The sequence below is a fragment of the Patiria miniata genome, unplaced genomic scaffold (assembly GCF_015706575.1).
Source record: "Patiria miniata isolate m_02_andy unplaced genomic scaffold, ASM1570657v1 HiC_scaffold_17, whole genome shotgun sequence".
NCBI lineage: Eukaryota > Metazoa > Echinodermata > Asteroidea > Valvatida > Asterinidae > Patiria > Patiria miniata.
In genome coordinates this window covers 225,049-238,591 of record NW_024037055.1, presented here as the reverse complement: position 1 = coordinate 238,591, position 13,543 = coordinate 225,049, and the positions used below count along the sequence as shown (strand labels likewise).

The window sequence follows — 13,543 nt, the reverse complement described above, 5'->3', positions numbered from 1 at the left end:
CCCTGAGCTCCTTCCCCTTTGCCCCCTCACTGTGTACTGACACGCTCCAGTGATCATCCAGCATCCTTCAGTCAACTTGCATCCTTCTCAGCTTCACCGGTTTGAGCTTCACCAGTTTGCATCCTTCTCACGCCTCACCGCACCCATCCTTATAACATCGCATCATCGTTGGAATCCCTCTACTGTTTTTTACTGTTCTGTAATGCAGAAGTATTGCTTATGGCACAAAGGGCACTAGTTTGCCGAACGTGCCATTACATCACATCAACAGGAATCCCTCATTCTCCTGACGACAGGCAGAGCATACTGTTCGAAACGTTGAGTCCCTCCGGTTTTTTTCAGAACCACACATACTCACAAAAGAGATTTATTCACATGGTGCTACCGCAAACTTATCTTGTCTTAGTATCTTTCCACCATGCAAATCTTCAAATTTCAAGATACTTTAAGCATATTTTATGCTGTTTATGGTGCAAATTGGTCCTTGAGACAGCTTTAACAGGGGTTTTCCTTAACTTTTTCCTGTACTGGCCGGCCGGGCCAGTAAACCAGAGTTTTCACTGGCCCGCAACCTTTTTCACTAGCCCACATGTTTTAATAGTAACTTTCAATCAAATCACCATAAGCATTTTTGATAACATTTTTGATAATAAATTATGCAATATGAATACAATCGGCAATTATCTTAATCATGTACATAATATTGCATGTAGTTCCTTTTTAAGTGATGTCAATGTTTCTTTAATCGTCCATGCTTTAACATAGAGCAAGGCTTTAATTAACAGGAATCAAATAGGGGGAGAAGTTATAATCAAAATTTATGCAGTGTGCTTCGTTCTGAACTTAAGCCTTTTAGGTGTTCTATTTCCGACATGTTTTGATAAAACACGAACTAAAAAAGTGTATCTTGAGGAACAAGAAAACATTGCACACAGTCGTGGTATTAATGGGAGTTTACCAAGTTAGTAACTGAACTGTTTTAACTTGTTTGAAAATGAGTGAGAAGGCCAGTATTTAAAAAAAAAAATCTCTTGCGCGCTCCATGCATTTCTAGCGAAGAATGGTGCAATCAGCGTGCCTAGCCAAGAAGCGCTGCGGGCGGGCGACCCACGAACTTACGCTGGTCACGTCAATCCATAACGTTTTCCGGAGCACGGTCCACTTTACATTCACTAGTCTTTACATTCAAAATAGGCCCCTCGAATCTCATATTGTCCTCATCTTTTCGGTATATTCGTTTGATAGTGTTCAAGAAATCATCCAAGAATCCGTTCGGGCACAAGTTTTGGCAGTGAAACTGTCATGAAAGTTTTCTCCTCACCACGTTGTATGATACGAATACGATGTTAACGTACGTACGTCCGTACCATGTGGACTGCAGACGAAGTAAATCACGTGCGCTGCATGTGTGCACAATGTGTAATGGCAAATACACGTTGATTCGCCTCATGTTTGTCGTTGGGATTTCAATGCACAGCGCACTGCGAATATACATGGAGTGATACGAATTCGAACTACCGATGTTTTTATTTTGGTCGGCGTGGCAAAAGTATTCATGTGTTGTATCACCCTTAACTTTTTATTTTGATTGATTAAAAAATACTGTAGGGAAAACTTCGTTAGTTTTATTTTTTTTAAACAGTTTTTTGACTCGACTGTCGGACTACTGAGAGGAGGGTTTTGACTCGCCTGCCGCTGTTTTCACTCGCATTTGGCGAGCGGGCGACCGCTAAGGAAAAACCCTGATTAATTTAATACATAGCATGAAGTCAATAAATTTAATTGAATTCAAGTAAAGTATTTTTATCACATTTTTATGTAATAAGGCAGACACCTGTGCTATCCTACATAGAAATTAAAAATTAAGTTTATTTTGAAAAAAAAAATTGATTTGGGCTCTTAACACTTAAGTGGTATGCCCTGGAACTTTTTTTTTTGATGGCCTTTTCCACGGACCCTTTATTGTGTGCTATAATAGTCTTGGTTCAAGACCGGCTTTGGATTATTTTTGTCTGTGCAGTTGGTATAGCACACGCTGGCAAGCAAATTACATCAGCGGTAGAGGGCGCTATGGGCTCCGTGCGTCAGCAAAAGAGGGCGCATTTTTACCTCTTTTGAGAGCTCCGTGGACAGGACACACAGCGTGCGCGTACTGTACTGTGGTTTGTACGCGAAGTACGCACGACTTCCTGAATATGCAAAAGCTATAGCCACTGTGTCTTCGCGTGAGCGTCAGGCGTCGTCAGTGCAGGAATACGTTCGAATTCAACTTGTGATGGTCTCAGAAACTAATCCCCGCCTCCATTAACTTTGGATACATATGAAATACACAGTGGATTGATTGAAATACGCAGTGGATTGACATCGACCCATATATGAACACGGAGCACAGCCTGAGATCGAAAGTGTTTGATTTTTCCGGAGGGAGGAAAACCGGAGGGCCCGGAGAAAAACCCTCTTGGCACAGGAGAGAACCAACGCACAACTCTACTCACATGCGATCCGCGGCCAGGATTCGGACTCTGGTCACCCTGGTGAGAGGCGAGCACTTTACGCACAAGCCACCCATGTGCAGTGGAGCTAAATAAACGAACAGTTTCAGGAAAAGTTTCGTGCAAGAGCTGGAAAGTTGAACTTTGACATGTCACAGGCTGCAGAGAATCAACTGTCTATGTAGCCGTAGCTCTGGAATATACCACATGCTCATATACCTCATACCACATGCTCGTTACTATATAGAATTATGCTGGACGGCCCTATATATGCAATAGTGTAATGTTTAAAACTACCACATCGATCGAGTCACTGTTATAGTGTCATGGATACTACATTGATTACAAATCCAATGGCGTGAGTTAACGGCTCAGTGAGTCGGTTACTTGGGCCAGGCTCGAGAAAGTGCGAGAAGTCACATGAGAGGTAAATCGAATGCTGTAGCGCTTGCACGAGTAAGCGCGGGGGAAGTAATCCAACGCACTCAAGGTAAAGTTATTCGGGAATTCAAGTTTTGACCCGCCAAAAATGATGTCCTTGCAATATCTGATACCTTCCACTGACGCAACAGAAAAGACTCTGACAAAAACCCTACCCATATACATTTATTTGAATTTAGCCACAAAAAGTGCTGAGTCAGCACTTTTTAAATGCCATTATGTTGTCTGATTCCCTGAAAAAAAAGATTACTATGTCACTTTTGTAAACTTTAACCTTATAAGTATCTGAAGACAGGCATGCAGGCAAATGTTGATTTCTAATTGACATCAAAGGGACAAGCAAGTTAACAGTTGGGGCCACATTTTGTAATATATCAGTACATTCCTTATAAAAATGTGCATTGTGTCTATTATGTGCATTTTCAGGCGTTAAAGGTGGTACATACCAGTAAGCAATGTTGCGGTAACACCATATTGGAAAAATAAAGTATACATTGAGGGACATCTGCTGAAAGAAATATACGCACTCACTGGGGGGGGGGGGGGGGGGCAGGCAATACCCCCTGCCCAAAAATTATCAGATCGCCACCCATGGGAAAAAAAAAAACCCAACTTTTTAGCCCAGCAATGTTGCAATGTTAAACAGGTTCAACTGTTAACATTATGAAAAAAAAAAAGATTACGAACTGTGAAAAAGATTACAAACTTGGAAAAGTTGCAAAAAGGGTGATATAAATGCAAGGATTTTGTGAAAAATGTATCAGCAAACATTCAAATAGGGTGGGAAATACATAAATTGGACTGAATAAATTATATTATTATTTTACATTTTACATTTTCTGTTGCCATAATTAGAAATTTTGCAATACTAATTGACACTGCCGATGTTATATTATAATGCACATGCTTCCTGTTTGCCCACTACCTGGGGATATTGTTTGGATACCGCAGATTTTTATTCTTTTGTTGACTTTTCCCCATTTATACCTCATTTTCTTGGAGGGGGAGGTCAAGGCCGGATCCAAAATACAATTTTTGAAGAAAAAGTGGGTCGAAACATTTCTGGGGAGAGGGGCAAATATTATTGTTTTTTTGTTGAGTTTTGTGAGTGGTGTACGCAAAGACTGCCTTTTTTGTGATGTTACTAAAAAAAAAGTTGGGCATGGCCCCCGTTTTCCCCTTCATCTGCCGATGGGGGAGGTCAGTTTAAGGGGGCCAACCCCTACTAAGCCACTTTTGTCATCATTATTCTCAAAACTACCAGAAATGTCATGTATGTGTGTATAATTCATTGGTTATATTTGCTTATTTTGTTGTGTGGAAGCAATTTCAAAATATTTCTGTTGCTTTCAGACTTTAAGTTGGACCTGTATGACCAACATGCCGGGCTGCACTAACAAGATGTAATTAATGAAACACATGTAAAAACAAATACATTTTTCAATGGTCGGGAAGGTGGTCTTGTGGGGCATGGGGAGGGAGGATCATGGGGGAAAATGTTTTGGCCCCTGGGGCCCCCCCCCAAGAAAAACAAATAAATTATCCCATTGCGTATAGGCCTATATATATATATATATATTTTTTTTATCAAATGTACATTGAGCCTACATGTAGTTAATATGCTGGTATTTTCCCTTAATGGTGTTCCGAAAACATATTTCCACCCTTTTGCACATAATAGACAGCAAATGCGCATGTATATTAGGAACGTGCATAGATATCGTTGATAGTCTAGGCCCCCCCCCTCCACCCCCTCCAGTTGTTAACCAGCTTGTTCCTCGACACCCACTGAATAACAAGAAATCGCCATTGCTGCCTTTTGCATGCATGTCTGTATACGGATACTTGGGTTAAAGTTTATGAAGATAACCTAGAAATCTTTATTTTTTTTCGCCGAACATTGCATTTTTTGCAACTAAAATCAGTTGATTTTTATTGTTGGGGCAAGGTTTTTGCCAGACCCTTTCCTGCTATGATAGTGGAAGGTCTTAAACATTGCCAGGACATCATTTTTGGCGAGTCAGAACTTGAATTCCCAACAAAATTTACTTTGTGTACATGTACATCTGTAAAAATCAAAAAACAAAAAACAAAAAAACAGTACAGTTCTTGCGGGCAAAGCCAGGCCTGACATCAGCTGACAGGCATTATTAATTGTTTTTAATGAGATATTGAAAGAAAATCCATTGTTTAAGCCTGTTTTGCACCCAAGTATGTTGGCCTCCATACTGCACAAAAAATGAATTACAGAATAGTACTGACTCAGTATGACTCAGCACTTTTTACAGCTCCCTTGGCCGTCAAGGGCCAAATCAGCGATGCTCTAATATCCACATTTGTTGATATGATATTAATCTATCTCTGTACCACATTTGGCAATGTTTTCTCAAAATGGCACAATAGGTTTGCTATGCCACCCACTGTTCAGCCGATTTGAGTGATTTAGGGGTAGGGTAAGCAAAAATGGCCATGGCGAGCCCAATTTTCAAGACAGAAAGCTTATCTACCACTCAAATTAGAGCTTGTGGTCTCAGGCAGTTTTTTAATTACAAAGTAAGTACGTATCGTAAGAATTAGTAGGAGTTTCAAACTCATTTCTGTCCCCAATTAAGGCAAAGTCACAGGATTTGGGGGGTGTAGGCAAAGCAATATACCCCCTGGGTACACGAATGCAGTTATACTTGGGTTCTACCATATTTTTTCTTTTTTATCCATCCCATCAGGATGGTACAAAGTTGCAACAGGTCATGATGGGACCATTTTTGAGAGAGCAGTGGCCTAAAATATGATTTTAGCTGTTTCTCAAAAAATAAGTCCCAAGGTACCCTACAACAGAAAATAATATTAAGATTAATCATACAATTTTGCGATTAAATGGCCTTATCCCAGGGACTAAGTGTGCGAGCACTTTTTTAGCGTGAAAACAGACCAAGCACGATACATTCAAGCCAGAGTCCCTCATTTGCAGCTATCCAAAAAGTAACTGGCCTAATTATTGTTGAAAAACATACTTGGTTGAAAGACAGTGATTTTGAAGAAATCAACAAAAGAAGGCCTTTCCAACGGTGCTTCTTAAGAAGCACCGTAGGAAATTCAAATTAGTAGTTAGTTTTGTTATTAGTCAAAGAGCTCGCAAGCATTGGCACGACACACACGCGCGCATGGTTGCTATAATTCGTCGGATCAGTGCGCGACATCAGCTCAGTGAGAACATGTCTCGGACGCTGAATTCAGGCCCATTTCAATACACGATTCAGCAACTTTTGATATAAAATTGAGATTCTAGAATGTTGTTTTTCTCAAAATATACAGTTAAAGCTGAGCTCAAAATTTATCAGGGTAGTTGTTCAGCACCCTTTTTTACAAAATGCAACAAATTACAAATGATGGACTACACCTTTAATAGTAACCAAAAAAAACATTATGGCATATAATTCTGAGATGGGTTGGACAAAATTTAACGTGAGTAACCGTAACGTGAGTAACCATGTTTTGTGTGGGTTCCAAAAACTTGAAAGATTCTGGAAGATTTGTTTTACTCTTATTGTGTGTGCCCCATGGCATGGTTTTTCATCCATTTAAAAGAAATTTCAAAAGGTTGTTTGTATGACGACACTTTTTGATTAACGCCAGTTGGCTTTTTATGCTTGTCCTAAAATGTGATGTAAGTAACCAATATTGTGTCTCGTGTATCATACTGGTACATAACACATTTTTCTAGATGTCATCTCTAGTGCTTAGATAGGTCTAGGTGCACTCTATCTACCATGAGGATAATAGTTATTAAACCTTTTTCAGTAAGGTAATTACAACCCAAGGAAACTCAAAGGTACATCAAAAACGTAACGTAAGAAACCGTGGAATTGCCCATTTAGTTAATGTGCCACTTGGACAGCATCACTCATTACAAACTAACATTGTCAAACCCTATTATGAAACAAAATAGCTTGCATGCAGGCTTGCCAAAAGCCTCTTGCAAGCTTGTTGCAATATCACCATTTAGTCAGACTCGGTTTGTAATGATTATAATCTTAATTTTTTTCCTTTTCTATTAAAGTTTTGCAGCACTAAACATGAAGGCTTGATGAATCGCACTAAGGCGTATGTTGGACATTTGGTTTTTGGAGCACCCTTGTCAGTTACGTAAGTAATACAATCGTACAATATTTTCCCTTGTAGAAAATCTATATTAAGGGACTGTAATTTCAAGACCAGGCATACCATTATTTTACACAAATAGGTATAGTTATCAGGGATGAGATTTCCCCAGATTATTTTGGATTGTTTTTACTGAGATTTTTGGGGATTCTGGCAAAATGTAGGCCCTGTTTACTATAATGGATGAACTGGTGACAAGTCTGATATGCAAAGCGGTCACGATAGAAATCAATGCAGTGTGTGCAGTGAAGTACTTGAGGACCAGATAATGAAAAATAATGTTCAATGGTTTGTGCACCTTGTGTTTGCATATTGCGTGACATGTACTGCTAGGCCTATGTTTTGTGCAAGTACAGTGCAGTGACGATCCATGAGCCAACCCTATCGGTGTCAATTTTGCTGCGAGGAGACCCATCACTCATCACTGCGAGATTTTGATCAAGGAATTAAGAGAATGGTTGAAGAAGTGGTTGGAATAAAGTGTCATCGTGAGGTGCATTATCGCTGTGACAAAAAAATAACCTCTACAAACAGAACTAGAGGTTGTAGGAACAACCATATGGTGTGGGGCCATTGATTACTGCAAACTTTGCCACACACATCAACTCAAAATGCATGTTTGACTTAGTCAACATGGTGCTAGAGGGCGCTCTAACATATTATGACGTCACCTGTAATATTTTTATAAAGTAAAGCCTAGGCAGACACTCACATCGTTGAAAGCAAGTTCACATCTTTTACCAATTTCAAACTATAAGGCACATCCGGTTTTGACCGGAAGGAAGGGTCACGTGATTTTGCACTTGATACCAAAAATGAAGACCCTGATATATTGTATTGATTGCCATAAAAAAACAAAATCAAATCTGTAACAGTTGATTGAGGGGTCGGGCACAACCCGACCACTGATTGGAGTTGTTACGATTAATCTTCTTTGAGTGGTCGGGCACAACCCGACCACTCTTTGGATCTGTTACAATAAATCTTTCTTTCTTTCTTTTTTCCGGACAATACTTCTCCGCAGGTTTTCTCCTAAACGGTATACGGTATGAACTTGTAACTTTCAATATATATCGACCCTCATCCGAAGTGGTGCATATTACTCTGACGTCATGATGACGTTATCGGGTGTCAAATTACAAGCGATTTTAGCTGGAAAAGGGTCAAATTACCTTCACCCATAACTCTTGAACAACATAATCAGTGATGTTTATATTCTGTAATAAGATAGACCATGAATTGATGAACATTTCTTTTTGTGTACGTGAACTCACTTGACCCCTTCTTCCGGGTCAACCGGAAGGTTAAAGTTAGGTGAATTCAAAATGGAGACTTTAGCCTGAAATCAAAACAAACCAAAATTTCTTCCATACAGTTTACGGTATGATCATAAAACCTAGTGTGAATTTGTACCACATTACGAAGATACTATATATTTTGTTACGTCATCATGACGTCATCGGGTATCAAAGTACAAGTGATTTAAGGGCAAATTTTGACGAAATAGTTTGCGCTATATCTTTTGAACTAAATATAGTATCGTGTTTTGTTTTTTTCTGAGGTTGTAGACTATGCTGTGAGAAACAATTCTTGTCCCCAGACCATGGGCGTTGCCAGGATTTTTTTTAAAGGGGGGCAAAACTTTTTTTTGCCAAAAAATGCTTGTATTTCTCAACACATTCTCGATTTATCAGTTTTAGAGCGGGGCAGGGACATTTTGCCCCCCCCCCCAACTCATTAAATTTACACCACTTTGTCTTCGCGCCTCTTTTTTTGAGTGGTCGGGCACAACCCGACCACTCTTTGGATCTGTTACGATTAATTGAGTGGTCGGGCACAACCCGACCACTGTCTAGAATTGTTCCGATTAATCTTTCTTTCTTTCTTTCTTTCTTTTTTCCGTACGGCACGTTTCCGCGGGTTTTCTCTTAAACGGTATATGGTATGAACTTATAACTTTCATTATATATCGACCCTCATCCGAAGTGGTGCATATTACTCTGACGTCATGATTACGTCATCAGGTGTCAAATTACGAGTGATTTTATCTGAAAAAGTGACCAATTACTTTCACCTATAACTCTTGAACTAAACAATCAATGATGTTTGTATTCTGTAATCAGATAGACCATTAATCGCTTAACAGTTTTTGTCGTGTACGTAAACTCACTTGACCTTTACTTCCGGGTCTACCGGAAGGTCAAAGTTAGGTGAATTCAAAATGAAGACGTTAGCCTGACATCAAAACAAAAACAGCATTTCTTCCGAACGTTTCACGGTATGATCACAAAACCTTGTGTGAACTTGTACCACGTTACGAAGATGTTATAAATTTTGTTACGTCAGCATGACGTCATCAGGTATCAAATTACAACCGATTTAAGGGCAAATTTTGACAAAATAGTTTGCGTTATATCTTTTGAACTAAATAGAGTATCGTGTTCGTTTTTTCGTGAGGTTGTAGACTATGTCGTGAGAAACATTTCGTGTTCCCGGACGCAAAACCGCTTGACCTTTACTTCCGGTGTTACCGGAAGTGCAATAAAAACTGAATATAACTCAAAAGTGGAAGCATTTTTCTACAGACATATATATTATGCAAGTGTTTAGTGAGGAATGCAAGACGCAAAAAACAGTGTGATGACATCATCATCCGAAAGGGCGCCCCCTATCGGCACTTTAAATAGAGTCTCTCTCAGGGTTCGACCTTAGCGGTGGTCCGCTGGCCAAATGCCAGTTGAATTGCCGGCGGACCAGCTGAAACACCTTGCCAAGTGGTCGGGCTGGCCAGCTGAAAAAAATGTGCGTCAAAAAAATGCTTGTTGTATTTATTTGGTTTCTTACTTACATTCGCTATTTTTTTCAAAATAAACCTCCGTTATTTTTACAAATTCGCTTCGCGATATGACGACTTCGCAATTCGATGTCACGGTGACTATAATCATGTGCGTAATCCAGCCCAATGCGGCAATGACTGGTTCCCGCCGCGCCAATTTACAAGATATAATGATGAAACTGCGGTAACTAGTCTGTGCACGGCTATGCGAGCATGGCTAGGCTATGCATCGTGCAGGCGCCATGCACGTGCTCTGTCAACTGGTCGGATTCGACATCGTAAAAATGCAAAGAAAACACCGATGGAGAAAGAACATTTTTGCAAGTTAATTTTATACAGAATTGATCTAGCTTGTCTGTGTATGTATTTTCTGTGTTCAAGAGTTCATTTTGAGAACGCGCTACTTGTATTTGGAGTGATACATGCCGTGTGTTTCCCGAAATTTTTGACGGTGAAAACGGGTCTGTCGGCCCATGGTGGGCCGCTCGCCACACACGCACGCATCACACACCTCGGAGTTTTGGCCAGCTCCCCACGTCTTGACTAGCGTTGTGCATATGGTGCGAACGACCTGAATTTTCCATATTTTTTTTTAGAAATCCTTACTTTTAGGACCCCTTTCCTATATAAGGTTAAAAGACTCACCAAAACAGCTGACTAAATGACACTCAAAAGTGACATTCTGGTATTTCTTGGCACATTTGAACAGTTGGCAATGACACCTCTTGAATCAGCAGGTTTGATTTTGTAGAAAGAGGGCAGGGTTTTGATTTATGAGGGGGGATGACAAACAGAAAATAGATTTAAAAAGCAAGATGGCGAACTGCAAAAAAAGGTAGGAAAGTCACTTTTTCTTTGAAAGTGCTTTCAAAATTATAACTAACATGAGTTTGTCTGAAGAAAAAAGACTTCTTTAGCCTGCAAAAGTCACTTTGGTACTGGACAGTCATCTGCAAAAGTCAGTTTTGAACAGAACTCGTACAAAATAGAGGTGTCCTAAAAGTAAGGATTACCATTTTTTGGAATTATCGAACGTAAATATATTGACAATAATTAAAGGTAGGTTTTATTCACATTTTTGTCGCCATTTCGTGTATAGCTTTCGTAGTGCAATGAAAATAGTTCAGGCTAATACTTCGCATATAAATAATTGAATACCCCATTCAATCTGCATAAAAAAAATTGGCAAAAAAAAGAAGAATTTCCGACCGACCGACCCTATTTTTGAAAGGCATGTAATCGGAAGCAGAACTATTTTTTTTGGCCTAATTAAGGTAGGTTTTATTCACTTTGTGTGGCCATCATTTTGTGTATAGCTTTCGTATCAAGGGCGGATCAAGGGGGGGGGGGCCAAAGGGGGCCATGGCCCCCCCCCAAAAAAAACCCCGAAACCAATTTTTTTTTTAAATTTTATGTGACATCGCAATAAAGGCAGGCAATGAGTACACCACCATCTTTTCCTCAAAAAAACATTGGTTTAAAGTGGTCAGAAATTGCCTCAGATCGCACCACAGAGCATCTAGAATCCAAAATGTTTTCGGGGCCCTTAAGCGGGCCCCGAACCCCGCGCCGTAATTTTTTGGACCCACTTTTTTTGAGGACCACAATTTTTTTGGCCCCCCAAAAAAATGTGTTCTGGATCCGCCCTTGTTGGTAGTACAATAAAAATAAATCTGGCTAAAACTTCGCCTACTCAGGCCTAATTGAATACCCCTTTCAAGCTGCATAAAAAAAATTGGCCAAAAAAAACCCCAAAAATCCGACCGACCAACCCTATTTTTAAAAGGCATGTAATCTGAGGCGGAACTTTAAAACAATTTGCGGCCTGAGATCATGGAGGAAGAAAATAGACCTCTATTGCTCAGGTGACATGGGTGTTGACTATAGTCTAGTCATGACTTATGTGAAACTGATTAACTGGTGGGTACACGCTGTATAAGACGGACCAGTCAAAAATCTGGCGGACCAGTCAAAATTCTAGCCAACTGGTCCGGCTGGCCAGTCAAAAAAAAAGTTACGGGCAACCCCTGTCTCTTCTTTAATTGTAAAACCAACCGTCCAAATTTTACCAAATTGCCCCTTGACATTCTCTGATTAACCACAGATAACTTGGCAAGGTTTCAAATTGATGACGTCATCAGACCGGAAGTTACTTTAAGGAGAATTTGAAAAAGATCATAGTTTTAATTTAATTCTATCACTTGATCCCTGTCATACCTTCGAAGTCAAAATAATGATATCCATTACAATGTTCACCTTTGGATCTCTAATGCTGTGATGTCATCAAACCGGAAGTTAGGTGTTATCAATACGTCATCAAACCGGAAGTTAGCTGTTATTAATACAAACAATTATATTTCCCATATTTTCATACGTTATTTTAACTTTGCAATGAAAAATTATCCTCTCCGAACTGTATCAGTATTCACTAACCATTTTTGACTGATGGACGTCATCAAACCAGAAATAACTTTTTGTGCACTTAGAATGTTTACTGAAATTTATCACACCGTTAAAGATACCTTTTTTGAAACATTGATTTTACTTGAAGGGATTGAATTTCGTGATCCTTTTTTCTACATAAACATATATTCCTAACTTAACTGGGCAGTGTATAATGAAAAGGCTGTCCGCCCGACCACTCTGCGTTTGTAACTCAACAAACGCGAAACTCTTTTTTTTTTTTTTTTTTTCTTCCTTTTTTTTTTTTTTTTTTTTTTTTTGCTTTTCCAGGGGGGGGGGGGGGGGCAAGTGCCCCCCCTTGCCCCCCCCCCCTCGCGACGCCCATGCTCCAGACACCAAACCGCTTGACCTTCACTTCCGGTGTTACCGGAAGTGCAAAAAAATCTGAGTATAACTCAAAAGGGGAAGCATTTTACTACACACATATATATTTTGAAAGTGTTTATTGAGGAATTCCAGACACAAAACAGTGTGATGATGTCATCTTTCGAAAGGGCGCCCCCTATCGGCATATTAAATAGTGTTTGCTTTCTTTAATTTGAAAACCATCTGTTACAATTTCACAAAACCGCCCCTTGATATTCTTTGATTAACCACAGAAAATTTGGCAAGGTTTCAAATTTATGATGTCATCAGACCAGAAGTTACTTCTATGAGCATTTGAAAACGATAATATTTTAAATGTAATTCTATCATTTGATTCATGTCGTATATCTTTGTAGCCCAAATTAACGATGTGCCTTACAATGTTCACCTTTTGCTTCCAAATACTGTGACGTCATCAAACCGGAAGTTAGGTGTCATGAATACCTACAGTTATATTTTCCATATTTTCATACGTTATTTTACTTCACAACGAACAATTATCCACTCCGAACTTAATCAGTATTCACTTCCCATTTTTGAATAATGACGTCATGAAGCCAGAAATAACTTGTATGTGTAGGCCTACATAGAATGTTACTAAAATTTATCACACCGTTAAAGATGCATTTTTTTTAAACCAAATAATTGATTGTTCTGGAAAGGATTGAATTTTGTGATCCTTTGTTCTTACATAAATTTATTCATAACTCAACTCTGTAGTGTTTAATGAACAAATAACCTGCCTGACCACTCTGCGTTTGTAACAACAAACGCGAACCTCTAGGTT

General features: G+C 39.4%; 1 protein-coding gene across 2 annotated transcripts in view; it reads left to right on the top strand.

Moving 5' to 3' along the window:
• LOC119723307 (cytoplasmic dynein 2 light intermediate chain 1-like) overlaps window positions 1-13,543 on the top strand; it is a 73,640-nt gene that overhangs the window by 22,368 nt on the left and 37,729 nt on the right. For both annotated transcript variants that reach the window (XM_038193854.1, XM_038193855.1), the window contains exon 5: window positions 6,991-7,076. In XM_038193854.1, the coding sequence (XP_038049782.1) occupies window positions 6,991-7,076 (86 nt within the window). The remainder of the gene's footprint in view (window positions 1-6,990; window positions 7,077-13,543) is intronic.